The sequence below is a fragment of the Pimephales promelas genome, chromosome 2 (genome assembly GCF_988280905.1).
Source record: "Pimephales promelas chromosome 2, fPimPro1.hap1.1, whole genome shotgun sequence".
Classification (NCBI taxonomy): Eukaryota; Metazoa; Chordata; class Actinopteri; order Cypriniformes; family Leuciscidae; genus Pimephales; species Pimephales promelas.
Window position 1 is genome coordinate 24,646,361 of NC_142770.1, and position 27,513 is coordinate 24,673,873.

Genomic DNA, 27,513 nt, shown 5'->3' on the forward strand with positions numbered 1-27,513 from the left:
CCAGAATTGTGACTTTGAGATTTATGAGATCGCAATTGAGGAAAAAAGTCCAAACTCAGAAAAAAAAAAGTCAGAATTGCGACTTTGAGATTTATAAGATCGCAATTGTGAGGAAAAAGTCCAAACTGAGAAAAAAAAAAGTCAGAATTGCGACTTTGTAAGATTTATGAGATCGCAATTGCGGAAAAAAGTCCAAACTTGAGAATAAAAAAGCCAGAATTGTGAGATATAAACTCTGAGTTTATATCCAGTTTTGCCCGTTTATATCCTGCAATTGTGAGATTTTATTAGAACTGTCTTTTTTGGGACAAACTGGAGTGGATGTTATCATAGCTTGATGCTTCTTTTCATATTTCTAATGGTCAGCGTTCCCAGCATGCATTAAAGCTCACACTCTTTATAAATGTGTTTTGTATAATATATTGCAAAAGTATATTAAAGATTTAGATTAGCTCTATAGTATTCTAGGCTAGCTACATTTCCTGGTGCTTGAAAATTAGAGCACGTTAAAAATGGATTTCATTTATTTTTATGTGTCAAAGGAATAATAAAAGATATCAAGCTTTGCGTTTTACTTTTGAAATCCTAATCATTTCAGTGGCCTTCAGTCGGATAATTAAATAATTGGATAATTAATTAGACGTTCTGCTTTTGGCACATGGCGCACTGAATAAATCATTGGCCCCAACAGGATCGTTGAACCACGCAGCGTGAGTCCCGCGTGCCGGCAGATTCCTGTCAGACAGTTCAGGAAAATGTTGCTGCTCTTCCCCTCTTCTAATGTAAAGATTAGCCGTCAGGGTCACAATGGAAGGTTCTTCGCAGATTTGGGATTGCTTTCTCAAACACTGCGGCTTTTTTATGGGTTAACTCCTTAACCAAACAAAGAGAAATGACCCATTTTCCTCCACCGCTCCCTCCCTGATTTGAATACGCTTGAAGTGAAATTGGATAAATGCGGAGAAACTACTCTTTAAACACAACAGTGGACTGAAGAATGGGGATGGGGGTTAGGATTGGGATCATGTTTTGGTGTGTTTTACTTTTTTGTCTTTCGAACTGCTTGGGGCCGGATAAAGGGTGACATCCTCCTCTGATGTTAAAATCTTAACAATCTACTCTTCCCATCAGAGATGTTTTTGCAGTGACTATCCCTTTAATCTCGGTTAGATCTTATGACTAGTTCACTTTAAAATTAATTTTTGGTATGTTTTATCTTACCTCAAGGGCATCTGAGATGTAGGTGTCTTTGTTTCCGCAGTATATTCAAGCTAAACTGTTCTTGTCGGTCAGTCGTACAATGGAGGTCTATGGTCACCACCTCAAAGAGCATGCACAGAGAAATCCAAATTAAACATGATTTAATGAAAATGATTTAATGAAATGTAAATGTAAGTACACATTGATGGCCGTTTTTTTTTTTTTTTTACAAATTTTTACCTCTTGTTACCACAGCCACGTCCAAGTGATCTGAGGGCGCGGGCTCTTTGTGGCTGCGGTAACAAGAGGTCAAAACGATATAAATACTGTTCGTTTTCTCACACAAACCGCTCGTTTCGTGTCTTAGGCCATCAATGTGTACTTACATTTACGAGTCATTAAATCATGTTTAATTTGGACTTCTCTGTGCATGCTCTTTGAGGTGGTGACCATAGACCTCCATTATATGACTGACAGACAAGAACGGTTTGACCTAAAAATATCAAAATTTAAAATACTGCGGAAACAAAGACACCTACATCTTGGATGCCCTTGAGGTAAGCTAAAACATACCAAAAATTAATTTCAAAGTGAACTATCCCTTTAATGTGTCTTGATGTAGATGTGCGTTTGTCATTATATTGGTCAATTTCATTGGCTTGTTCCTGAAAACACAGTGGGCGCAGTCAGTGGTGTGTTTGGTTTTCCTTTGACCTGGCTGTCACGCTGCTGACTTTTTTTGTGCACCATCTGTCTCAGGGAATGGCTCTACCAGATAGAGATGGTTGTAGTTGACACAGATTTCCCCTGAAAGAACAAACCCAACCCCCTTTCTACCTTCTATGAATGGAGGATGTTAAGGATTGGGGGTTGGGAGTTGGCTTAATTTAGGGTTAAGATAAACCATGCGGCGGCAAGCGTGCACAGTCTCTAATATGCTGATTTTAATGATTTAATGAAGGTATTGCCATTATCCCCACCCCCCACCCCCAGTTTTAATGTTAATATAAGATGATATTGATCTCTTGGGGGGTGCTTAGTTCCTTAAAATGTTGCAGAGGAAGTCTGGACGATATTGACGACAGCTCAAGCTTTTAGGAAAGTCTATATTTTAAGCATTTTTTTAAAATAAAATAGCTAATTTTTAGCACAAATAAAGCAAAATATTAACACATTACTGTAATATTCATTCAGAAGCAGTTAATATCCAAGTTCATTTCAAAGGGGCCAAATGTCAAGTGGTGTGCCTCAGGGTTCGGTACTCGGTCCAATGTGTGAAAATCTCCAAATCGACATGCTGTCACCACAGATAACAATAACGCTAATGCTAAATCTCAAACTTACCTCGGAGACATTGTCACATCTGGTTCGATCCCAAAAACCTCTATATTTTATATAAACTTAATCATATATATATATATATATATTTTTTTTTTTAAGGGGATAATTTAATAAGAATTTTAAATAGGTAAAAACTATGGATTGATTGTGTTTAGACTAATTTCAGCTTTAGAGATAAAAGCATGATTATGTTTTTCACAGTAACTGAGCCTTCTGTCCTCAAGATAGACTAAACATAGGCAGTTTATATTAGACTTAATTCAATTAGAGATTGAACAGTTAGCTTGTGTGGGAAGCTTGCTCAAGACGCACATCTTGGAAATGTTGTCCTTCAACCATCAGCAGAACTCAGACTCTGTGCGATATATCGATCCTATCTACTGGTTAGATACATGGTTGCTTGTTGCCCAGTGAAAGTAAATTATTCATTCATCCACTACACTATATATAGACTATTAATGGTCACCAGGAAGTTCAAGCAAAAAGCTGCTGATGTGACCCTCCCTGGTGTCAGATTGATTGGTTTGTTTCTGTTGGTTCACGCACCCCGGCTTCGGTGGGACATTTCCCCGCACTGGCTTTACTGTTGTTCAATTTTGTGTATGTGTGGAATGCATTCTTCATTGGTCTTGGCGATTTAGGGTCGTGTAGTGAATGGATGTTTGTTTTGTTGGCTTGAATGAGTCGCTCTATGTCGATATCCCACACAGTTGTCCTTCATACAAAATGCAAGAGATCTGTATGAAGTATTAAACCAAGACTTGTGGTAATACAAAATTCTTTGCATAAAATACTTATGATATCCTGCAAATCATTATATTTTAGGCTATTTATATATATATATATATATATATATATATATATATATATAATAAAAATGTATATATATATATATATATATATATATATATATATATATAATAAAAATTAAAATATATATATATATATATATATATATAATAAAAATTAAAATATATATATATATATATATATATATATAATAAAAATTAAAATATATATATATATATATATATATATATATAATTTTTATTTTTATTATATATATATATAAAAAAATTAATATATATATATATATATATATATATATATATATATACATATAAATAAATTTTATTTTTATTATATATATAATAAAAATTAAAATCTATATATATATATATATATATATAATTAGTTTTGTTGTCCATGTAAAATGTCTCATTTTGCATTGCTCATTATTTTATCGGTTACACTTTACAATAAGGTCTTATTTGTTAACATTATAAATGTATTAGTTAACATGAACTAACAATGGACAATACATGTGTTACAGTATATATTAATCTTTGTTAATGTTAGTTAATAAAAATACAGATGCTCATTGTTTATTCATGTTAGTTCACACTGCATTACTAATGTTAACAAAACACAACTATTGATTTTAATAATGTATGAGTAAATGTTGAAATTAACATTAGCTAAGATTTATAAATGCTGTTGAAGTATTGTTTATTCTCAGTGCATTTTCACTAAATGAAACCTTATTGTAAAGCATTTTATCCAATAAAAAATATGGATTGACTTCACAGTTATTCATATATATTAGGGCTGTGATTAATCGCATCCAAAATAAAAGTTTGTGTTTACATAATATATGTGGGTGCACTGTGTATAATTATTTTATATATATATATATATATATATATATATATATATATATATAAATAAATAAATAAATAAATAAATAAATACGCACACATGCTTGTATATATTTAAGAAATGTATATACTGTATAATTTATATTATATATAAATATAAATATTTTACATGTAAATAACTTTTTTCTTAAATATACATGCATGTGTGTGTATTTATATACAGTATGTACAAAATAATTATACACAGTGCACCCACCCACATATATTATATAAACACAAACTTTTATTGCAATTGCTTTTGATGCAATTAATCGTTTGACAGCCGTAATATATGTAATATATACAGTATATATATATATATATTTTTTTTTTTTATAAAATCCTCTTGATTACAATATAACTTATAATGTGTATTTTGTAACTACACATCATATGATCAACTACACTGACTTCCACAAGCAGCGAAACTCAAAAAGGGCGAAAATATTTTACATGGCAAAAATTAGCAAATTCAAAAAAATCTATAAACGTACTTAATCACAAATATCTTTGCATTCGATGTCCTGTGCTTGATCATTGTGTACCTACCAATGCAATTATCCACTAGAGCCGTAAAAGCGCTGCAGTTTCAGCATTAGTGCGCTGCATTTAATGGACTCGGATGCTAGAAGTCTTTGAAGGGCTCGTTTTTGTTTTCAAAGCCTCCTTTGTAGAAGCAACAATTTGGCATGCATGCTTTATAACTGCAGTGCGAACAGCTAATGAATAGTGCATCACACTAACTAAGACTGGCTGTTTCTGTTTCTGTCAGAAAGACGGCGCTCTCCTGAAGGACACAAACTTGTGATCGTGTTCTTCTTAATCACTGTGACAGCATAGCTTTAAGGACGTCACTGAGCAGTATGGGTGCACATATATGGATATACATTCAAGTTGAAGTGTATGGAACGGTTTAGACTAGAGCACAGGAATTTTATGTTGCCAATATGAAATGCCAGTGCCATCTTGTTTTGCCTTTATTTAAGAGTTGACTGTGTTGTGATATTCAGATGTCTGTATCTGGTTCCTCTCCGAGTACAAAATCACTTCTATAGACATTTACCCAGAATGATACTTTTCTTTTTTCTATATTAACGGATTCACCAGGGTGTATTCATGCAACTATTCTGTTGATCCAGTATTCTCAGTTAATTAAATTGAGTGGCAGGATTAAATTGGCAAAGCATTGATTTAGTTCATAAAATTGAAAGCAGTTTGTGCGGGGGTAGACGTGGGCGGACATGTGATTTGTACTTATAGACCGTACGTATAGCTAATAAGAATGTACCTTTGTCTTCTCCACAGGGTTTGAAAGCATTTTGGAGGGGCTGTTTGGACCAGGACTCGTAAAAGATCTTACCTTCTTTCAAGGTCAGTGTTACGGTTTACATGATAGTGGTGAAGATTAAAGGGATAGTTCACTTTAAAATTCATTTTTGGTATGTTTTATCTTACCTCAAGGGCATCCAAGATGTAGGTGTCTTTGTTTCCGCAGTATTTTCAATTTTTGATATTTTTAGGTCAAACCGTTCTTAATGGAGGTCTATGGTCACCACCTCAAAGAGCATGCACAGAGAAGTCCAGATTAAACATGATTTAATGACTCGTAAATGTAAGTACACATTGATGGCCTAAGACATGAAACGAGCGGTTTGTGTGAGAAAACGAACAGTATTTATATCGTTTTTACCTCTTGTAATCACAGTCACGTCCAAGTGATCTGAGGGCACGGGCGCTCTAAAAACACATAAATACTGTTCGTTTTCTCACACAAACCGCTCGTTTCGTGTCTTAGGCCATCAATGTGTACTTACATTTACGAGCCATTAAATCATGTTTAATTTGCACTTCTCTGTGCATGCTCTTTGAGGTGGTGACCATAGACCTCCATTATATGACTGACAGACAAGAGCGGTTTGACCTAAAAATATCAAAATTGAAACTACTGTGGAAAGAAAGACACCTACATCTCAGATGCCCTTGAGGTAAGATAAAACATACCAAAAATTCATTTCAAATTGAACTATCCCTTTAAGATTACGTTTACTTTTAGTCGCCAATGTTGGAAACTTCTACAGTCTAAATAAAGGATATCAAATGTCTTTCTTGTTAAGATTTTCTTATATTAGCCATGTTCCTGATCTTATATCATAAACGATGAGAATTGATTAAAAATCCATTAAAAATATGAATCATCACATATTTAAAAAACATTTTGGCCACAACAAACACTGTTGCCTCAACATAGTTTTTTCAACTATGACTGTTTGTTCAAAAACGAAATATGACATTAAATGTGTGAATAAAATATAGTGTCATCGACCTGTCATTTTTATCAAACTACAAAAGTGCTGTGTTCAAAGTTACGTACAGTGCTAGCTATTAGCCTGTGCAGGACCAAGAAGTTGGCCGGTTTATTCCAGAAATGTTTAGTATTGAAATTTCAAGTATTTTAGTCTCAGAATGCTTTAAACATAATACATAATCCGAGATTTAGTGAAGTTAGGAAGGAAATCTGGACTAAAACATGCCAAATAAATGTACAGATGTTCCAGTGTGGTGACGGGAGCCGCTAAAAGTGAGAGAGAGATTTGTAGTTCTTAAGTTATTGGAGGTTTGACGTCATTAGTGATATTCTCTCTGATAAAATGAACCACAGATACACAAATAGGACTCAAACTAGGGCTGTGCGATTAATCACATACAAAATAAAAGTTTGTGTTTACATAATATACTGTATGTGTGTTTACTGTTTTCCTAAAACAGGCAACGTGACTCACTCTTGTCTTTTTTGGGGCATTAAAACGATGTTTTTGTTTTTTTTTTCATCAAATGCTTTTATGATTTATAACAGCCTGGTCTGTCTTGGGTATGCTGGTCACATGATTTGCTTAAAAGTTTCTGTGATCAATTAGTCAGCCTGACCTAAATCCAACATGGCTGCCATTGGTGCAGGACATTCAGATTTTGGGACAAGTAAATATATATTAAACTTACTTTTCTTCTGGAAAAATAATAATAATACTGCTAACATTAATTGTGAACATTGTCTAATTGTAATATGTTGTTCATGTTTTAATTTAGCACGTTTTGAAATCAATGTGACTCATAGGTCCCGTTGCCTGTGTAGGATATAAAAAGGGATTAAACTAGTTCTATTTAAAATACACTATTCAAACTTCATGATCGTAATTCAAGAATGCTTTGGAATATAGACCTAAGTTTGGTCTTGTTTTAAAAGAAAGTTTTGTAACTTACAGTAAATCAAATATACTGTACTTAAAAATATGACATTTTTTACAAAGTATTTTTACTATAAAATTACAATAAAATCAAAGCCATACATCTAACTAAGTTGTGTTCCAAATTTGAAGATATCGCAAAAATGTACGTTCCCATGAGATTTTGTTTAGGCGTAATACCAAAAATAGCCACTGTGTGACTTGCAATCCATTGCATTTAATTCTATGCATTCTGCCATAACAAATTAATACATTTGTCCAAATATCACTTCTGTCACAAAATATGAAACCTTGAGACTCAGACCTCTCTGACAATATGTGTTTTGTCAAGATTAGAAAAGGTTTTGATCATAAATTATGAAATATAATGATGCCCAAAAGGGGCGGAGCCTGATAAAATAATTTCGAGTACTGTTTCTATGGTAACGCAACGTCCAATTTCAAAACGGATTTCACAGGTGAAGCTTTCAGGTGATATACCATTTATCAACATGAGATCAGGTATGGATATCATTGTTTTAAACATGCAGTGGCAGTAACAGGTCCTTTTTTATACCCTAATCAGGCAACATGTACTCATAAAATACAAAATATATCAAATATTTCAAAAATTATTTTGGATATATTTTATTTAAGTCCAGATGAGATACACACACACACACACACACACACACACACACACACACACACATACATATACATATATATATATATACACTCACCGGCCACTTTATTAGGTACACCTGTCCAACTGCTCGTTAACACGTAATTTCTAAGCAGCCAATCACATGGCGGCAACTCAGTGCATTTAGGCATGTAGACATGGTCAAGACAATCTCCTGCAGTTCAAACCGAGCATCAGTATGGGGAAGAAAGGTGATTTGAGTGACTTTGAACGTGGCATGATTGTTGGTGCCAGCAGGGCTGGTCTGAGTATTTCAGAAACTGCTAATCTACTGGGATTTTCACGCACAACCATCTCTAGGGTTTACAGAGAATGGTCCGAAAAAGAAAAAACATCCAGTGAGCGGCAGTTCTGTGGGCGGAAATGCCTTGTTGATGCCAGAGGTCAGAAGAGAATGGCCAGACTGGTTCGAGCTGATAGAAGGGCAACAGTGACTCAAATAACCACCCGTTACAACCAAGGTGGGCAGAAGAGCATCTCTGAACGCACAGTACGTCGAACTTTGAGGCAGATGGGCTACAGCAGCAGAAGACCACACCGGGTGCCACTCCTTTCAGCTAAGAACAGGAAACTGAGGCTACAATTTGCACAAGCTCATCGAAATTGGACAATAGAAGATTGGAAAAACGTTGCCTGGTCTGATGAGTCTCGATTTCTGCTGCGACATTCGGATGGTAGGGTCAGAATTTGGCGTCTACAACATGAAAGCATGGATCCATCCTGCCTTGTATCAACGGTTCAGGCTGGTGGTGGTGGTGTCATGGTGTGGGGAATATTTTCTTGGCACTCTTTGGGCCCCTTGGTACCAATTGAGCATCGTTGCAACGCCACAGTCTACCTGAGTATTGTTGCTGACCATGTCCATCCCTTTATGACCACAATGTACCCAACTTCTGATGGCTACTTTCAGCAGGATAATGCGCCATGTCATAAAGCTGGAATCATCTCAGACTGGTTTCTTGAACATGACAATGAGTTCGCTGTACTCAAATGGCCTCCACAGTCACCAGATCTCAATCCAATAGAGCATCTTTGGGATGTGGTGGAACGGGAGATTCGCATCATGGATGTGCAGCCGACAAATCTGCGGCAACTGTGTGATGCCATCATGTCAATATGGACCAAACTCCCTGAGGAATGCTTCCAGCACCTTGTTGAATCTATGCCACGAAGAATTGAGGCAGTTCTGAAGGCAAAAGGGGGTCCAACCCGTTACTAGCATGGGGTACCTAATAAAGTGGCCGGTGAGTGTATATATATATATATATATATATATATATATATATAAGACCTTTTTCTTGAATATATACATGCATATATGTGTCTTTTATATATATATATATATATATATATACACAAAATAATTATACACAATACACATACTTATAATATGTAAACACAAACTTTTATTTTGTTTGCGATTAACAGCAATTAATCGTTTCACAGCCCTAATTCATACCATCATATTCATTCACGCTGAAAGGCTAAGCCAAAGCCCAACTCGCGTAATTGTACATAACTCTCGGGGGAACATTGTTTTGGTAGTTTTATACCTCCACTGCTTGATGGACAAATCTTTTGTACTGCACTTTAAATAATGAAACCATTTAAAGAGGTTTTTTTGTCCACTTAAACAAAACTGCTCAGTTGAAAAACCAGATTGTTCTGGAGTACCCCAGGGTTCGATTTTAAGACCTTTAGTCATTTTGTAAATTCACTAAATAAAACGCAACAATCTAATCGCACATTAGCTTGTCAACAATAAAACTAGAAAATGTTCAAATCGTCTGCCTCTAAAGGTATAAATACTTAGTTGTTCGCTATAAAGAACCATTAAACCATCAAATCATATTAATCCAACTACATTTTGTATTCATTGAGCATGAAATATAAATATAGCTTTGATGTTCTTTTTTTACAGCACTTGAAGTGCAAATTAACTTCACACATCGAACAGATTTTTTTCTATGGCAAATATGACCTTTTTCTCCAAGTTTTAAATTATGCTGGCAACTATTTATTAAGAAAGAGACATATTTTTGCAGTAACATTTCATTTTAATAAATGTCCATTGACAAATATATTTTGTGTTTGATAATTTTAAGGACACTTCTGTTTATCTTTTGCTGTTACTGGAAACTACAGTAAGAAAACTGCTATTCATACCAAGATCAGTTTAGTTTTGGCTCTTTGGAGAGATTATTTTATTGCTTGAGACAGATGTCACAGTATTTAATAATTTTAGTTATCCTTTTGTCTTAATTTAATGAACTGGTTTCTGTTCTTCTTTACTATTAAATAATATATCCTTATTATAAGACATAATTTGTTGAATTTACCTGTCACACATAGAGTAGTCTAGAATAGAAAGATTGTCTCCTCTTGGGTTATTTTGCAGTCAGTCGGTCAAGAGACGGCAACTCCTAAAAATAAGCAGAATGATCTTTCCATGTGATTTCCGGCTAGCGGCTATGATCAGACACAGCGTTGAAAGCATAATCTGCCAAGGATCATAACAAAGAAGAATATTTAAAGGGGTCAAGTTGTATCACTTAAATCCCCCACAGGCACACTCATGGTAGTCAAGCTTTCTTACACCAAAACCATTGTAATTTAGTTTCTCGTGACCATTTTCCACCCCACCTTTTGAACCCTTAAAAATAAATGGGCCATTTTTATTTATTTTTATTTTTTTTTGCAGTGCACATGATTCATTTCAACGTTCACCAATCAGATCGCCGCAGTCTTCCGTGTGATTTAATTTAATATTATGATCACACTTTAGATTAGGGTCCGATTTTCACTATTGACTTTAGCCTTAATAAAGTCCTAATTACTGCTAATTAATAGTTAGTAAGGTAGTTTTTTAAATTTAGGTATGGTTATAAGGGATGTCGAATATGGTCATGAAGAATAAGGCATTAGTATGTGCTTTATAAGTACTAATAAACAGCCAATATCCCAGTAATATGTTGTAACAAGCAGCTAGTTAATAGTGAGAATTGGACCATAAACTAACGTGTTACCAATATTTTTAAATCAATTGAAAAAGTACTGCAAGTACTACAAATATGTAGTTAAATACGACTCGTATAACCATTATTGTGTTTTTGACATAGATTTGCTTTGTCAGGGTGTTCTGTTTCAGTAAATCATCCCTGGTGTTTTTGAGCCCTCGGTCCTCCATTCTCCGGCCTCATCCAAGTTTACGTGGTTGTGTGTGTTCAGCGCTTTAGTTCTCTTTCCTTTACAACTACAAGTCTGACACTCAACACATTGAAATTAGAAAAGAAAAGGTCACTTGTTGTGCTTTTCATTCAATTATGCTATCTAAATATCGTCCGACTTCAGAGCTCAAATCTCTGGTGTCTGAGGTTTTCTAAAAAAAAAGGGGGTTTTAGGATTGTATGGAAGCGTGTTTCCGCCACAGTATGAAAAATTAAAAAAGTAATTGACTTTTTTTCTCACAATTGCGAGTTTACATCTCGCAATTCTGACTTTATCTCTCAGAAGTCACAATTGCATGTTATAAAGTTAGAATTGCGAGATATAAAGTCGCCATTGTGTGTTATAAAGTCAGAAATGCATGATATTAAGTCGAAATTGCGTGTTGTGAGATATAAACTATTCTGAGGGGAAAAAAGTTTTTCTTTTTTTTCCCCCTTAGAATTGGCCGGATAACTCACAATTGTGAGTTTATACAGTATCTCACAATTCTGAGAAAATAATTTTGGAGTTTTTTTAGATAAAAACTCGCAATTGTGTTATAAAGTCAGAATTGCGAAATGTAAACTTGTGATTGTGAGAAAAAGTCAGAATTGTGAGATAAAAAGTCGCAATTCTGTCTTTTTTTCTCACAGTTGCGACTATTTTTCAGAATTGCAACTTCATATCTCGCAATTGTGACTTTATTTCTCAGTATTACGACTTTATATCTTCCAATTGCGACTTTATTTCTCAGAATTGCGACTATTTATCTCACAATTTTGACTTTTTCTCAGAATTACGACTTTATATCTTGCAATTGCGACTATTTCTCAGAATTGCGACTATTTATCTCACAATTTTGACTTTTTCTCAGAATTACGACTTTATATCTTGCAATTGTGACTTTATTTCTCAGAATTGAGACTTTATATCTCGCAATTGCAATTATTTCTCAGAATAGCGACTTTATATCTCGCAATTGCGACTTTATTTCTCAGAATTACGACTATATCGCTTTTGCGACTATTTCTCAGAATTACGACTTAATATCTCGCAATTGCGACTTTATTTCTCAGAATTAAGGCTTTATATCTTGCAATTGTGACTTTATTTCTCAGAATTGCGACTTTATATCTTATAATTGCGACTTTATTTCTCAGAATTGCGACTTTATGTCTTATAATTGTGACTTTTTTCTCATAATTGCAACTTTATATCTCGCAATTTTGACTCTCATAATTGCTACTTTATATTTTGCTTTTTCGACTGTATTTCTCAGAATTGCGACTTTATATATTAAAATTGTGACTTTATTTCTCAGAATTGCGACTTCATATCTTATAATTGTGGCTTTCTTTCTCAGAATTGCGACTTTATTTCTCAGAATTGTGACTTTATATCTCGCATTTGCAACTTTATTTCTCAGAATTTCGACTTTATATCTCGCAATTGCAACTTTATTTCTCAGAACTGAGACTTTATATCTTATAATTGTGACTTTATTTCTCAGAATTGTTACTTTATCTTTCGCAATTGCGACTTTATTTCTCACAATTGCAACTTTATATCTCGCAATTGCGACTTTATTTCTCAGAATTGCGACTTAATATCTTATAATTGTGACTTTATTTCTCAGAATTGCGACTTTATATCTTATAATTGTGACTTTATTTCTCAGAATTGTTACTTTATCTTTCGCAATTGCGGCTTTATTTCTCAGAATTGCGACTTTATATCTTATAATTGTGACTTTATTTCTCAGAATTACAACTTTATATCTCGCAATTTTGACTTTTTCTCAGAATTTCGACTTTATATCTTGTAATTGTGACTTTATTTCTCAGAATTGCGACTTTATATTTCGCAATTGCGACTTTATATCTCACTTTTGCAACTTTATTTCTCAGAATAGCGACTTTATTTCTCACAATTCTGACTTGATATCTCGCAATTGTGAGATAAAAAAAAAATCACAATTAATATTTCTTTTTTATTCAGTGGAGGAAACAAGATTTCATTCTTTTTAATACTTTAATATAAAAAAAAAAACATAGCATGGACCAAAATATTGTTTGGGTTGCTACTGTGCAGGAAGAACCACAATTTATCATTTTTTGATGTGCGTTATAATTAATAATAATAATAATTGGCCTTTGCAACAATAATTGTTGCAAAGTGTTTGTTTGTAAAAGGACAGCACTTCACTAACACAATTTCTTTTCCTCTAGCAGATTGTGAGCCTGAGGGTGTGTCAGATTGGTCGTTTAATGAAAATTGTCTCTTTTGCTGCTTAAGACGTGAAAAAGTGAAGGTAATTAATCTCGCTCCTGTTTTCTTATCTGTGCATTTCCAAAAACAATGCATTAGCAATGTCACATTTACCTTGAGTCATGCTGTGTTTTCAACCATGCAGCATTTTATACATCGTACCTGTAGCATATAAAGTAAACACAAGCTCATTAACTCTATATCAGGAACGATTTTTAGTCAGATGACATTATTATTAATTTGACTTTTTAGTGTTTAAGATACTACTTGACAACACATCTTCAGATGTGACAGATAAACTGTAAAGGAAGATTTTCTCTACTGCAAACCTCAAACGATAAATCATATTTTTTCTTTCTTTGAAGGTAAACGGCATTACTGTGTTTGCATTCACAAGTATATTGGTACACATCACATAGCACTGAACACACATCCACTTTTCAGGTGAAAAGAAAAGACTATGTATTCTTTTTTTTTTTAATGCAATTCATTTGTTAATGAAGTTTCTAATATGATTACTTTTGCTTTTAATGAGCTTTTTTGATTTAATTAGTTATTTAGACACTCTTTGTATGTTCCCTCTAGGAAAATTTGGTTGGTTTGAACAACCAAGTGTTATCAGAAGCGGACAGCTTCAAGCAAGATCAGTCCAATATTAACAAACTCGAGAGGCAAGCAGAGGATTTCCTCAATGTTGTCTTCTATAGAAAGGGTAAGACAAGCTTCACACACACACACACACACACACACACAATATTCCTCATGTAAATCATCCCCACCTATATGCATATGCTAAATAAAGAGACGAGACCTGGTTGAGTTGGTTAATAGCGTGTTAAAACTGGCGGCTATGGTAATTAGGGGCGGGGCATGTCCCCAGACATGCTCGAAGAGCTTAACCAATCACAACACACTGGTCCAGCCAACCAATCAGAGCACAGTGTGCTTTTCAGAAGGAGGGGCATCACAGAGACGGGAACTAAACAGAGCGATACTGACAGACCGGGAAAAGAGGAGCTGCAACAATGAAGAATATGAGATTTTTTTTGTTTTGTTTTTCAATCATTCAAGCATAAAAAACAATTCTATATTACAAAATAATTGTAAAAACTATATATATATATATATATATATATTTTTTTTTTTTTTTTTATTGAACAATGAAACTGAAACACTAGCCAATATTGTTGGAGGTTTCATGCCTGCATTAGCAGAGCAATTGCAATCCACACCGCATAATGGGTGACAAATCAAAGTTCAAATGCACCAATACACACACAGCAAGACTGGTGACTGAATGGTTTGATGAACATGAAAGTGAAGTTGAACATCTAAATATTAAAACCAGATCTCAATATTTCTGAGCCACTTCACAGTATTTAGGAGGAGCGACGTTTTCCTCCACATAGTGATCTGGCCTCTCAAACTGTGAATGACTTCTATCTGTCATTCCCAAGACGAACTGATGCTGTATTGGCCACAAAAGGAGGCCCTATACTATAATAATTAAGAGATATAAACTCGCAATTATGTGTTATAAAGTCAGAATTGCGAGATGTAAACTTGCGATTGTGAGAAAAAAAAGTCAGAATTGCGAGATGTAAACTTGCGATTGTGAGAAAAAAAAGTCAGAATTGCGAGATGTAAACTTGCGATTGAGAAAAAAGTCAGAATTGTGACAACTGTCGCAATTCTGTCTTTTTTCTCACAATTACGACTTTATTTCTCAGAATTGCAACTTTATATCTCGCAGTTGTGACTTTATTTCTCAGAATTAGGACTTCATATCTTGCAATTGCGACTTTATTTCTCAGAATTGCGACTTTATATCTCACAATTGCGACTTTATTTCTCACAATTGCGACTTTATATCTCGCAATTGCGACTTTATTTCTCAGAATTTCGACTTTATATCTTATAATTGTAATTTTATTTCTCAGAATTGCGACTTTATTTCTTATAATTGTAATTTTATTTCTCAGAATTGCGACTTTATTTCTTATAATTGTAATTTTATTTCTCAGAATTGCGACTTTATATCTCGCAATTCCGACTTTATTTCTCAGAATTTCGACTTTATATCTCACAATTGCGACTTTATTTCTCAGAATTACGACTTCATATCTTGCAATTGCGACTTTATTTCTCAGAATTGCGACTTTATATCTCACAATTGCGACTTTATTTCTCACAATTGCGACTTTATATCTTATAATTGTAATTTTATTTCTCAGAATTGCGACTTTATTTCTTATAATTGTAATTTTATTTCTCAGAATTGCGACTTTATATCTCACAATTGCGACTTTATTTCTCACAATTGCGACTTTATATCTCGCAATTGCGACTTTATTTCTCAGAATTTCGACTTTATATCTTATAATTGTAATTTTATTTCTCAGAATTGCGACTTTATTTCTTATAATTGTAATTTTATTTCTCAGAATTGCGACTTTATATCTCGCAATTCCGACTTTATTTCTCAGAATTTCGACTTTATATCTCACAATTGCGACTTTATTTCTCAGAATTACGACTTCATATCTTGCAATTGCGACTTTATTTCTCAGAATTGCGACTTTATATCTCACAATTGCGACTTTATTTCTCACAATTGCGACTTTATATCTCGCAATTGCGACTTTATTTCTCAGAATTTCGACTTTATATCTTATAATTGTAATTTTATTTCTCAGAATTGCGACTTTATATCCCACAATTGCGACTTTATTTCTCAGAATTGCGACTTTATATCTTATAATTGTAATTTTATTTCTCAGAATTGCGACTTTATATCTCGCAATTCCGACTTTATTTCTCAGAATTTCGACTTTATATCTCACAATTGCGACTTTATTTCTCAGAATTACGACTTCATATCTTGCAATTGCGACTTTATTTCTCAGAATTTCGACTTTATATCTCACAATTGCGACTTTATTTCTCAGAATTGCAACTTTATATCTCGCAGTTGTAACTTTATTTCTCAGAATTGCGAATTTATATCTTGCAAATTGCGACTTTATTTCTCAAATTGCGACTTTATATCTTATAATTATAATTTTATTTCTCAGAATTGCGACTTTATATCTTGCAATTGCGACTTTATTTCTCAGAATTGCGACTTTATATCTTATAATTGCGACTTTATTTCTTAGAATTGCGACTTTATATCCCGCAATTGCGACTTTATTTCTCAGAATTGCGACTTTATTTCTCAGAATTGCGACTTTATATCTTATAATTGCGACTTTATTTCTCAGAATTGCGACTTTATTTCTCAGAATTGCGACTTTATATCTTATAATTGCGACTTTATATCTCGCAATTGCGACTTTATTTCTCAGAATTGCGACTTTATATCTTATAATTGCGACTTTATATCCCGCAATTGCGACTTTATTTCTCAGAATTGCGACTTTATTTCTCAGAATTGCGACTTTATATCCCGCAATTGCGACTTTATTTCTCAGAATTGCGACTTTATATCTCACAATTTTGACTTTATTTTTCTCAGAATTGTGACTTTATATCTCGTATGCTGTATTGGCCACAAAAGGAGGCCCTACACTATAATAATTAATGATTTTGGTTTTAGTTTGATTGTCCAATCCCTGTATATCACATATGCACACATATTCTACAGTAAACAGCATAGGATACGCATATAGATATGTGTGTGTACAAGATAAGGGTTTTGAGGTTCAAATGTTTTCAGGTTGTTTTCCTTCTTGTGATGTGTGTATTTGATGTTTTCTACCCTGCGGAAACGCTCTTTCTTTACTGGGCTGTAGGAAGTGTTTTCACAGCCTTGTCTGCTGAATCCAGTGCCTTTGATTTTAACAATGGCCGTAAACAAGCGCATTGTGAAATAGTTTGATGATGCAATTTTGTAAGATATAAAATTCATAAAAGAGAAAAATTGATGAGAGCGGTATTTTTAGTCAAATATTAACATATCTTGTTCATGCTCACCTGGCTGGTCAATAACAATATTGCACAATACATAAGAGACTTGTTCAACTGTGTGTGTGTGTGTGTGTGTGTAATAGGGGTGTAACAATACCCTCATGTCACAATTCGATACTGAACTCATGATATGATATTGCGATCCTTCAAGACTGATAAAAGGTTAACAAAAAAATGCACTGTTCATAAAAATGCTAAATTTAGTATTACATCGTGTGTGAAGATGGATAGGCTTGGACTTGTTGCTAATAAACCCAATGCATGAGACAATAGACACACCAGAATAACAATACTCATGATTCTGAAGCTAAAAATACAGAATTATTTTAGACTAATTTGCTTTTATTTTGTCAGTAACGAGATATATTTAAAATAATGTAAGCCACTTTTTACTGGTAACAAGACATTTGGTATCATCAGGACACACAAATATTCCCCCATTGTATTATTATACATTATATATAGCACACTAAAACTCTGTAAACGTAATTTTTTTCAATTTTTATTTTGGGTGAACTATACACAATACAATATTGTTGCATTTTTGTATTGAGACGTTTTTGTGACACGATATATTGTTACACCCCTAATATATAGACCAAAAAAAACCTAACTAAATTACAAAAACTTTAACAAAAATTAAAACAAAAAGTGAAAATAAAGAAATAAAGAACATTAAAAACTATAGCATCTCAGTGATGCTAAAAACACTGGTGTAAACTGTGAGCTTGGAGTGACATATCCAGTGTCTTGTAGCCAAAACTAATTCTTTCTATATCTTGAAGTAATATATACACTAAATGCATTCACTGGCTCATCACATCCCGTATATCTCTCTCAGCAGACCTCCCAAAATTTACAGACCCCCACATTCCTTTAGTGGCTCGTGAGATCATGCAGCGAATGATCCGACAGTTCGCTGCCGAATATACCTCAAAAACCAGCTCAACTCAGGACGTACCCCAACCCCAGTCCCAGCCCAACGGCACCAAGGACCAAAGCCTGCCGAAAGCGCCCTCGCTGGACCCGGACGCCTCCACACCCGCTCCCGGCACCGGCGCCGCTGCCTCCGCACAGAACCCCGTCCTCAGCAAGCTCCTCATGGCAGACCAGGACTCCCCGCTGGACCTCACCATCAAGAAACCAGAGACGCCAGAGCCCAGCGAACAAGGTGAGGCCAGCTCCCTTCAACACGCAAAACTGCTTCTTAACCCATATTTGGACCTTTTTTAAACGTCGAAACATCATTTTTTTAATGTTTTCAAAAAATAATAATAATAATAATAATAAGTCTTGATTTAGGCTATTGAAGAAAAACCTTGATTAAATTGCATCCAAAATAAAAGTTTCTGTGTGCTGTGCAAAATTATATTGCATATATAAATACACACACATGCATGTATATAATTAGGGCCCGAGCACTAACAGTGCGAGGACCCTATTGAAACTGTTAGTATTATTTTTTTTATTTTTTTTTTATTTTTTTTATTTTTTCTGCAAAGTAAGTGCCATTTTCGGGGCCGCAACATGCTCAAAAACTCACCAAATTTGGCACGCATGTCAGGACTGGTGAAAAATTTCGTATTTTGTGGGTTTCGCGGATGGGCGGGGCAAAATGGCACGATAGCGCCACCTAGAAAATTGGAAAAAATTAGCCCCTCGTCCACGTTCAACCTACATGCACGAAATTTGGTGGGGACGTGTATCATATCAAGACGCACAAAAAAGCCTCAAGAACCCATACCCTAAACTCGACAGGATGTCCGCCATTTTGAATTTGGCGGCCATTTTTGGACGATTTACAGACTCCGTACTTTAACGAACTCCTCCTAGGGATTTAGTCGGATGGACTTAAAATTTCTGCTGTACCTTCTAAAGGCATTGACGATGTAAAGTTGTGCTATCTGCGCGTTTTCGTCGATGGGCGTGTCCGTGGCGTCGAAGATTCGCCATGAAACAGGAAGTTGTAATAACTTGGCTGTAAATGCCCAGACCTGCACGAAATTTTACACATTTGACTAGAGTCCCGCCCTGAAAAAATCTACATGCCGACATTCACCCTAAGTCATAGCGCCACCTGCTGGCAACAGGAAGTGACCTTTAACGTAGCAGCCCCCGCCATATGTTTGACCGACATGTACGAAATTTCTGTGGTACATCTACCATGACCAGACGTACAAAAAAGCCTCAAGAACCCATACCCTAAACTCGACAGGAAGTCCGCCATTTTGAATTTGGCGACCGATTTTGGACGATTTACACACTCCGTACTTTAACGAACTCCTCCTAGGGAATTAGTCGGATCAACTTCAAATTTCTGCTGTACCTTCTAAAGGCATTGACGATGTAAAGTTGTGCTATCTGCGTGTTTTCGTCGATGGGCGTGTCCGTGGCGTCAATGATTCGCCATGAAACAGGAAGTTGTTGTAACTTGGCTGTAAATGCCCAGATCTGCACGAAATTTTACACATTTGACAAGAGTCCCACCCTGAACAAATCTACATGCCGACATTCACCCACAGTCATAGCGCCACCTAGTGGCAACAGGAAGTGACCTTAAACGAAGAAGCCCCCGCCGCTTGTTTGACCGACATGTACGAAACTTCTGTGGTACATCTACTATGACCAGACGCACAAAACAGCCTCTTGGAGCGATGCCCTAAACTTGACAGGAAGTCAGCCATTTTGAATTTGGAGGCCATTTTTGGACGATTTACACACTCCGTACTTTAACGAACTCCTCCTAGGGATTTAGTCGGACCGACTTCACATTTCTGCTGTGCCTTCTAAAGGCATTGACGATGTAAAGTTGTGCTATCTGCGCATTTTCGTCGATGGGCGTGTCCGAAGCAATGATGATTCGCCATGAAACAGGAAGTTGTAGTAACTTGGCTGTAAATGCCCAGATCTGCACGAAATTTTACATATTTGACAAGAGTCCCACCCTGAACAAATCTACATGCCGACATTCACCCACAGTCATAGCGCCACCTGCTGGCAACAGGAAGTGGCCTTTAACAAAGCAGCCCCCGCCGCATGTTTGACCGACATGTAAGAAATTTCTGTGGTACATCTACCATGGATAGACGCACAGAAAAGTCTCCTGGAGCGATGCCTTAAACTCAACGGGAAGTCGGCCATTTCTAATTTTACCGCCATTTTTTGATGATTTACTCATTACGTACTTTAACTAACTCCTCCTAGGGCTTTAGTCGGATCGACTTCACATTTCTGCTGTGCCTTCTAAAGGCATTGACGATGTAAAGTTGTGCTATCTGCGGGTTTTCGTCGATGGGCGTGTCCGTGGCGTCGATGATTCGCCTTGAAACAGGAAGTTGTAGTAACTTGGCTGTAAAAGCCCAGATATGCATGAAATTTTACACCTTTGACAAGAGTCCCGCCCTGAACAAATCTACATGCCGACATTAACCCACAGTCATAGTGCCACCTACTGGCAACAGGAAGTGGCCTTTAACAAAGCAGCCCCCGCCGCATGTTTGACCGGCATGTAAGAAATTTCTGTGGTACATCTACCATGGACAGACGCACAGAAAAGTCTCTTGGAGCGATGCCTTAAACTCAACAGGAAGTCGGCCATTTCTAATTTTACTGCCATTTTTGGACGATTTACACACTCCGTACTTTAACTAACTCCTCCTAGGGATTTAGTCGGATCGACTTCACATTTCTGCTGTGCCTTCTAAAGGCATTGACGATGTAAAGTTGTGCTATCTGCGGGTTTTCGTCGATGGGCGTGTCCGTGGCGTCGATGATTCGCCTTGAAACAGGAAGTTGTAGTAACTTGACTGTAAAAGCCCAGATATGCATGAAATTTTACACCTTTGACAAGAGTCCCACCCTGAACAAATCTACATTCCGACATTCACCCACAGTCATAGCGCCACCTGCTGGCAACAGGAAGTGACCTTTAACGAAGCAGCGTAGTAAATACACAGCCGCACTGGCTGAGCTGCAGAAAATGCAACGCGGCCGCCTCAGACCCCGACGTGCTACAGGTGCGAGGGCCCGCCCATCGCTGCTTGCAGCTTTAATTATATATTATATTTATAAAATGTGTAAATACAGTAGTCAACATTTGAAGTGGATCAACATATTTCATCAAATTTCTAACAATGAACTTTATTGATCCACTTCAAATGTTAAAAAGTTAATTTTGCTTCAAATTGCTCAATTAAAATGAGCTTAAAGGACAACTCCGGCGCAAAATGAACCTTTGGTCTAATTACACATTGTTACCTAGTAAACCGTTATCTGAGATTTGTTTTCATGATTGCCGAATGTAAATAGTTTTATCTCTAAAAACAGTTTAGCCTATAACGCTAGTATAATGCTAGTATATAGGGCATAGAGTAATGACAAATAAAAATCGCTTGTTATTACCACTAACAAGGCTCAAAATAGCCCCACACCAACGCAACAGCATAACAAGGGTCCCTACATTCAAACCGAAGCATTGAGAACTTTGTTAGTGTCCAAACAGTTTAATAAGAAGATATTTTATACACACAGTCAACTTCGCGAATACAGGAAGAAGCCATCTTGGAAAAATAGTCTCGACCAGTCGATCTACGAACGCCGATCCAAGTGCGCTGGTGAGATGTGAATAAGGTGATAATGTGAGCGCGAACAGTAGGCTACGTGTACATATTGAAGACAAGTAAACGGTTTGTGTTTGTGTTTCTTCTGGAAACAACGGACCATATGAGATTCTGCACAGTGCAACAGTTTTCTTACTGTTCTTCATATTTTATATATTAAGTGGTCAAATAAATCTAATCTAATCTAATCTAATCTTCAGCGCACTTGGATCGGCGCTCGTAGATCGACTGGTCGAGACTATTTTTCAAAGATGGCTTCTTCCTGTATTCGCGAAGTTGACTGTGTGTATAAAATATCTTCTTATTAAACTGTTTGGACACTAACAAAGTTCTCAATGCTTCGGTTTAAATGTAGGGACCCTTGTTAGTGGTAATAACAAGCGATTTTTATTTGTCATTACTCTATGCACGGCCGCATTAACCATAGGGCTAGGCGGGGCTTAAGCCCCGGGGCCCAAGCAAGGAGGGGGCCCGTGATTGGCTGTGGAGCAGATACTGCAAGCCATCTGATTACCAAAGCCTTACCACGCAACGTCCCCCACAAATTATCCCTGTTATTTAGTTGCACTTTGCCTTATATTCCATGCATTATCATGGAATCATTATCATTAATAGAGACGTTCGCAAAGACCCGCCTTTTTTAGGTACTATGTGACGGGCCACGAGCCAGGCGGCTCTCGCGAGTCACGCACATCATGTTCTCATGCACTCACGCAGTGAAAAATACTTCGCGGGGCAAAGACTAACGTTACACCGAGTGATTACGAGAGAGAGTTCAGAGCAGCTTACTGTTGATATGAAACAAAGTCTCAACTTTAAAATATTGTCATTTAAGTAATTTAAACATTACCGTTTTCAAGTTCATGTCCACCGACTGACAGCTTTGTTGTCGGACAAAGTTGCGTATTCGGCGTTATGATTGGCCAGGCCACCTGTCAATCAAACCCCCGTAGGCATGCCAACGGCTCTGAGCAGGGCATGGTAAATTGAAACGTCAGGTTTTAATTTGATATGACAAATATATTTATTCTATATTTAACTTGTGAACGACCGACCTGCTGCTGCACGTAGGCCTGTAGATGATTGCTGCCTGTGCCTTATTAGAAATACATCAACCAATAAATCGCCTTTACTCTTCTCTTCATTCTAATCTAGTCTATTCTTAAAACACAGCGTCATCATCGACCCCACAAACTTTCGGTAAGTTTGAATATTAACTTGATGGATGTATAATTTTGCTTTTTGTGTTTGATTAAACTCTATATTCGCCTAAAGGACTGGCGATAATATATCCGGTAGAAATATTTAAATTTTGCTGCGCCATCATGATGTAAGTTTATCATTTAAACGTGTTTTTAAACGTTGTGGTTTGGATACAAATTATTTCAAACTGCTCAGGCACAGTGAGCAGCGGGAGAATTTATTTTGTAAATGCTGGTTTTGAGACCAAGGTGAACCATAGACTGTGGTGAACTTGAGACGGTTTTGCACAGCGCACTTGAATCCGACTCTGAGGTCTCAAAGTGACAGACGCTGCTAAAGCTGCTGTCGCCATGTGTGTCAATAATGTTAATCAAACATCAGAAAGAAAGTAATTTACTGCATTTGACTGAATTACTTTTGCAAAATTAACAAGAATGAATGTTGAATTTATAGTGAAAACCATGTATTGTATATTTGATTACTTTATATAATATTATTCAGTGCTTTAAGTTTTTCATAGGTCGATTTATTGTGCCTTTGTTCTATTTTAATTTGTGACTCTTGTCATCAGTAAGCTTGAGATTATTTTCTTAAGCTACTATTATTTTTTGGTGATATTGAAATTGGTCACAATAATTATGAAATTTTAGTCAATACATTTTGATATGATAAAAAAATCATGTTAAAAGTAACATAACTTAACTGTGAAGTATATCATAGATGGATAAAATGACTCGTAGGCTATAATAATATAACATTTAGCTCATGTAGTTGGTGACCTAAAGTGGTGGGGGGGCCCTGCAGTAACTCATAGCCCCGGGGCCCAATGAGCTCTTAATACGGCCCTGACTCTATGCCCTATATACTAGCATTATACTAGCGTTATAGGCTAAACTGTTTTTAGAAATAAAACTATTTACATTCGGCAATCATGAAAACAAATCTCGGATAACGGTTGACTAGGTAGCAATGTGTAATTAGACCAAAGGTTCATTTTGCGCCGGAGTTGTCCTTTAAGCAACACAATTGCTATACATTTTGCCCAAACTTAATTTTATTGTGTTCAGTCTGCTTAAATATATGTAACATTTAAGTTTACCTAATCCATTTGTGTTGGATTACATGAATGATTTGTGTTGCATTAACTGAAACTGGGAGGTGCTTGTTAGTTCCCAGCATGCTTTGCATATGGTTGAGTTAAGTCTTATTTTAAGTGTTTTAAAGAAAATTAGAAAAGGTGAAGACAATGGCTATAGTCTAGTAATTGATTAGTGAGACACTAAAATAAATTATATTGCATTGGATGAATGAATATATGAATACCTGAATCATATCAGGGGACAGACTATTAAATTAGGCTGTGCCCAAACATAGTAAATAAGTTGAATCAACTCTAATGAATTAAGTTGACCCAACGCAAGTACATTAAATTGGAATAACATAAAGTAAAGTTAATCATGTGGAAATCCCATGATTTTTTTATGTTCATTCAAAGAGTTTTTTTTTGTGTGCAGTATAAATTTTTCTGAATTATATTCATGCATATTTATGTATTTTTATATACAATACACAGCACACACACATATATTATGTAAACACAAACTTTAATTTTGGATGCGATTATTCGCAGCACTAAAAGAAAAGTTAAATATCTATATAGTAATACATATTAAAGGCATGTATTCCATTCCATTAAACATTTGAAAAAAGGAGCAATTTTATTCTGTATTCACTGAAATATCAACACATTTAAGCAATTTACCTTTTTTTTTTTTTACGCATGTTAATTTCCAATCTGTCGAATTGGGGCGAATTATGATTCAGTGTTTTGAGCAGAATCATTTAAAATAATTGATATGTAAAAAGAAGAGAGAGAAAAAATAAGGTTGAAATATTTGCCTGAAAATACACTATTGAAATATACGTACGCTCTAAAAAATGCTGGGTAGTTTCAACCAAAATTTGGGTCAAATATGGACAAACCCAAATGTTGGGTTAAAAACGCAATTAAAAAAAGAAAGTTGAAGTTGGGTTAACATTTTAATTGACATTTTTAAACCAACATTTGGGTTTGTCCATATTTTACCCAAATTTGGGTTCAAATAACCCAGCATTGTTGGGTGTAACTGTTGTACTGTTGTATTTTAAGAAATCGTAAAAACATGCTTTAAAATCATAACAATATTCAACTTTGCTGGTGAATTTTAAATTGGGAAAAAAGATCTCTTTTTACTGAGATTGTCCTGCATTTGGGATGTGCATTACTCAGTTACTAGAAACTGTGTATATGATTACAGAAATTATTATAACCAGGACCTCATAAAGAGCATGTAAAGATCTTTCAAGACTATAAAATATCATGGATCTGTGATGAATGGTTAAAGGGAAACTAGATGCTTTGATTCAGTTTGGTCGACACTGTTGTATTTGCAGATGGAGTCCTTGACCTCTCAACTAAGAAGAACCACAGTCATGGTAGTGTCTCAATGAAAAGCTCTCATGGTTTCCCAATCATGCCCACAGTTAAGGGGTAAGAAGTCCTTTTTTTCCTTCTTTGTGGCCTTGTGCCATTGTCTGTTGTACGCATGACTGGAACAGTGAATCAGTGAATGAGGTTTTAGTCCTTTCACTAGTTCCTTATTTCATGTTTCACTTTTTGTTTGAGGTAGCTTACAAAATGAGCACTTCAGTAACATCACCCGCTACAAAAATAAGAGTCAGTTAGTAGGGATGTCTCATGAATAAGTCAATGAATATTGAGCATCTGCCGATACAGAGTCCCAATCCGATAGCCTACTTGTATTTTCCGGGTGCTTGGTTTTATATATGTATATATATTAGGGCTGTCAAAATTAAAGGGTTAGTTCACCCAAAAAGGAAAATTCTGTCAGTATTTACTCACCCTCATGTTGTTTCAAACCTCGATGTGTTTATTTGTTCTGCTGAACACAAAGGAAGATATTTGGAAGAATGTTTTAATCAAACAGATCTCATTCCCCATTGACTACCATAGTATGTATTTTTTCCTACTATGAGTAATAAGTCAATGGGGGATTAATCACGATTAATCGCATCCAAAATAAAAGTTTGTGTTTACATAATATATTGGGGTGCACTGCGTATAATTATTTTGTATGTATATATATATATATATATATATAAATACACACACAGTAAATACACACACATGCATGTATAAAAAATATTTACAAATAAAATATTTATATATAATATAAATTATATATAAATCTATATACAGTAAATACATGAACATATTTCTTAAATATACACAAGCATGTGTGCGTATTTATATATATAAAATAATTATGCACAGTGCACCCACATATAATATGTAAACACAAACTTTTATTTTGGATGCAATCCGATTAATCGTTTGACAGCCCTAACATATATATATATATATATATATATATATATATATATATATATATATATGTGTGTGTGCACACACATTAGTATATGTAAACCTCTTTTACAATGGTAGACATTGTATACAGACTGTGTGGTTACAATTATGAATATACTATTGATATGAACTTCTAATTTTGAAGCTTGTGGTGTCAGAATGCCAATCTGTCAGTCAAGTCCGAAGCAAGACGCAACCCCATAACAACGCGTTAAGGCAACGATGTCTCAGGCATATAAAAATAAAAAGTAAATAAATGACTTTTGAGTGATTTGTTACAAAAGTGTACATCAAATATGTTAAACACCAAAGCTTGAACAAGCGCCAAAGTAAAACGCTAGAATAGACCTCATTGGTTCTTGTGCTTCACGCACGCATATTTGAGCTTCGTATTTTCCTTTTAATGGCGGTGGGCAAACAAACCCACTTGAAGCTGCAACTGCGCAACAGCTGACGGATGGATGACGGAAAATAACGGATAACCAACACCAATCAGTTTTTTTTTAAAAGCATAACCGATATCGATCAGTAAGAGAAAAGCATTATCTGTAATTATAGCCAAATCATGTATTGTAAAGATCATAGAAAGACTGTGTTTCGTACAATACACATTTATACTCTAGGTACAGGTGTCCTTAAAATGCTACTCTTTAAG

General features: G+C 35.4%; 2 protein-coding genes across 4 annotated transcripts in view; one reads left to right on the forward strand and one right to left on the reverse strand.

Annotated features, from left to right (window-relative positions):
- terf2ip (telomeric repeat binding factor 2, interacting protein) overlaps nucleotides 1-27,513 on the reverse strand; it is a 123,524-nt gene that overhangs the window by 72,480 nt on the left and 23,531 nt on the right. The window lies entirely within an intron of this gene.
- The window catches only part of lcor (ligand dependent nuclear receptor corepressor), a 61,217-nt gene that overhangs the window by 19,440 nt on the left and 14,264 nt on the right, over nucleotides 1-27,513 (forward strand). Inside the window, exons 2-6 of one of the 2 annotated variants that reach the window (XM_039657345.2) lie at nucleotides 5,544-5,609; nucleotides 13,604-13,683; nucleotides 14,226-14,352; nucleotides 18,451-18,780; nucleotides 25,865-25,961. In XM_039657345.2, coding sequence (XP_039513279.1) covers nucleotides 5,544-5,609; nucleotides 13,604-13,683; nucleotides 14,226-14,352; nucleotides 18,451-18,780; nucleotides 25,865-25,961 — 700 coding nt within the window. The remainder of the gene's footprint in view (nucleotides 1-5,543; nucleotides 5,610-13,603; nucleotides 13,684-14,225; nucleotides 14,353-18,450; nucleotides 18,781-25,864; nucleotides 25,962-27,513) is intronic. The other variant, XM_039657346.2, reaches the window with a different exon arrangement.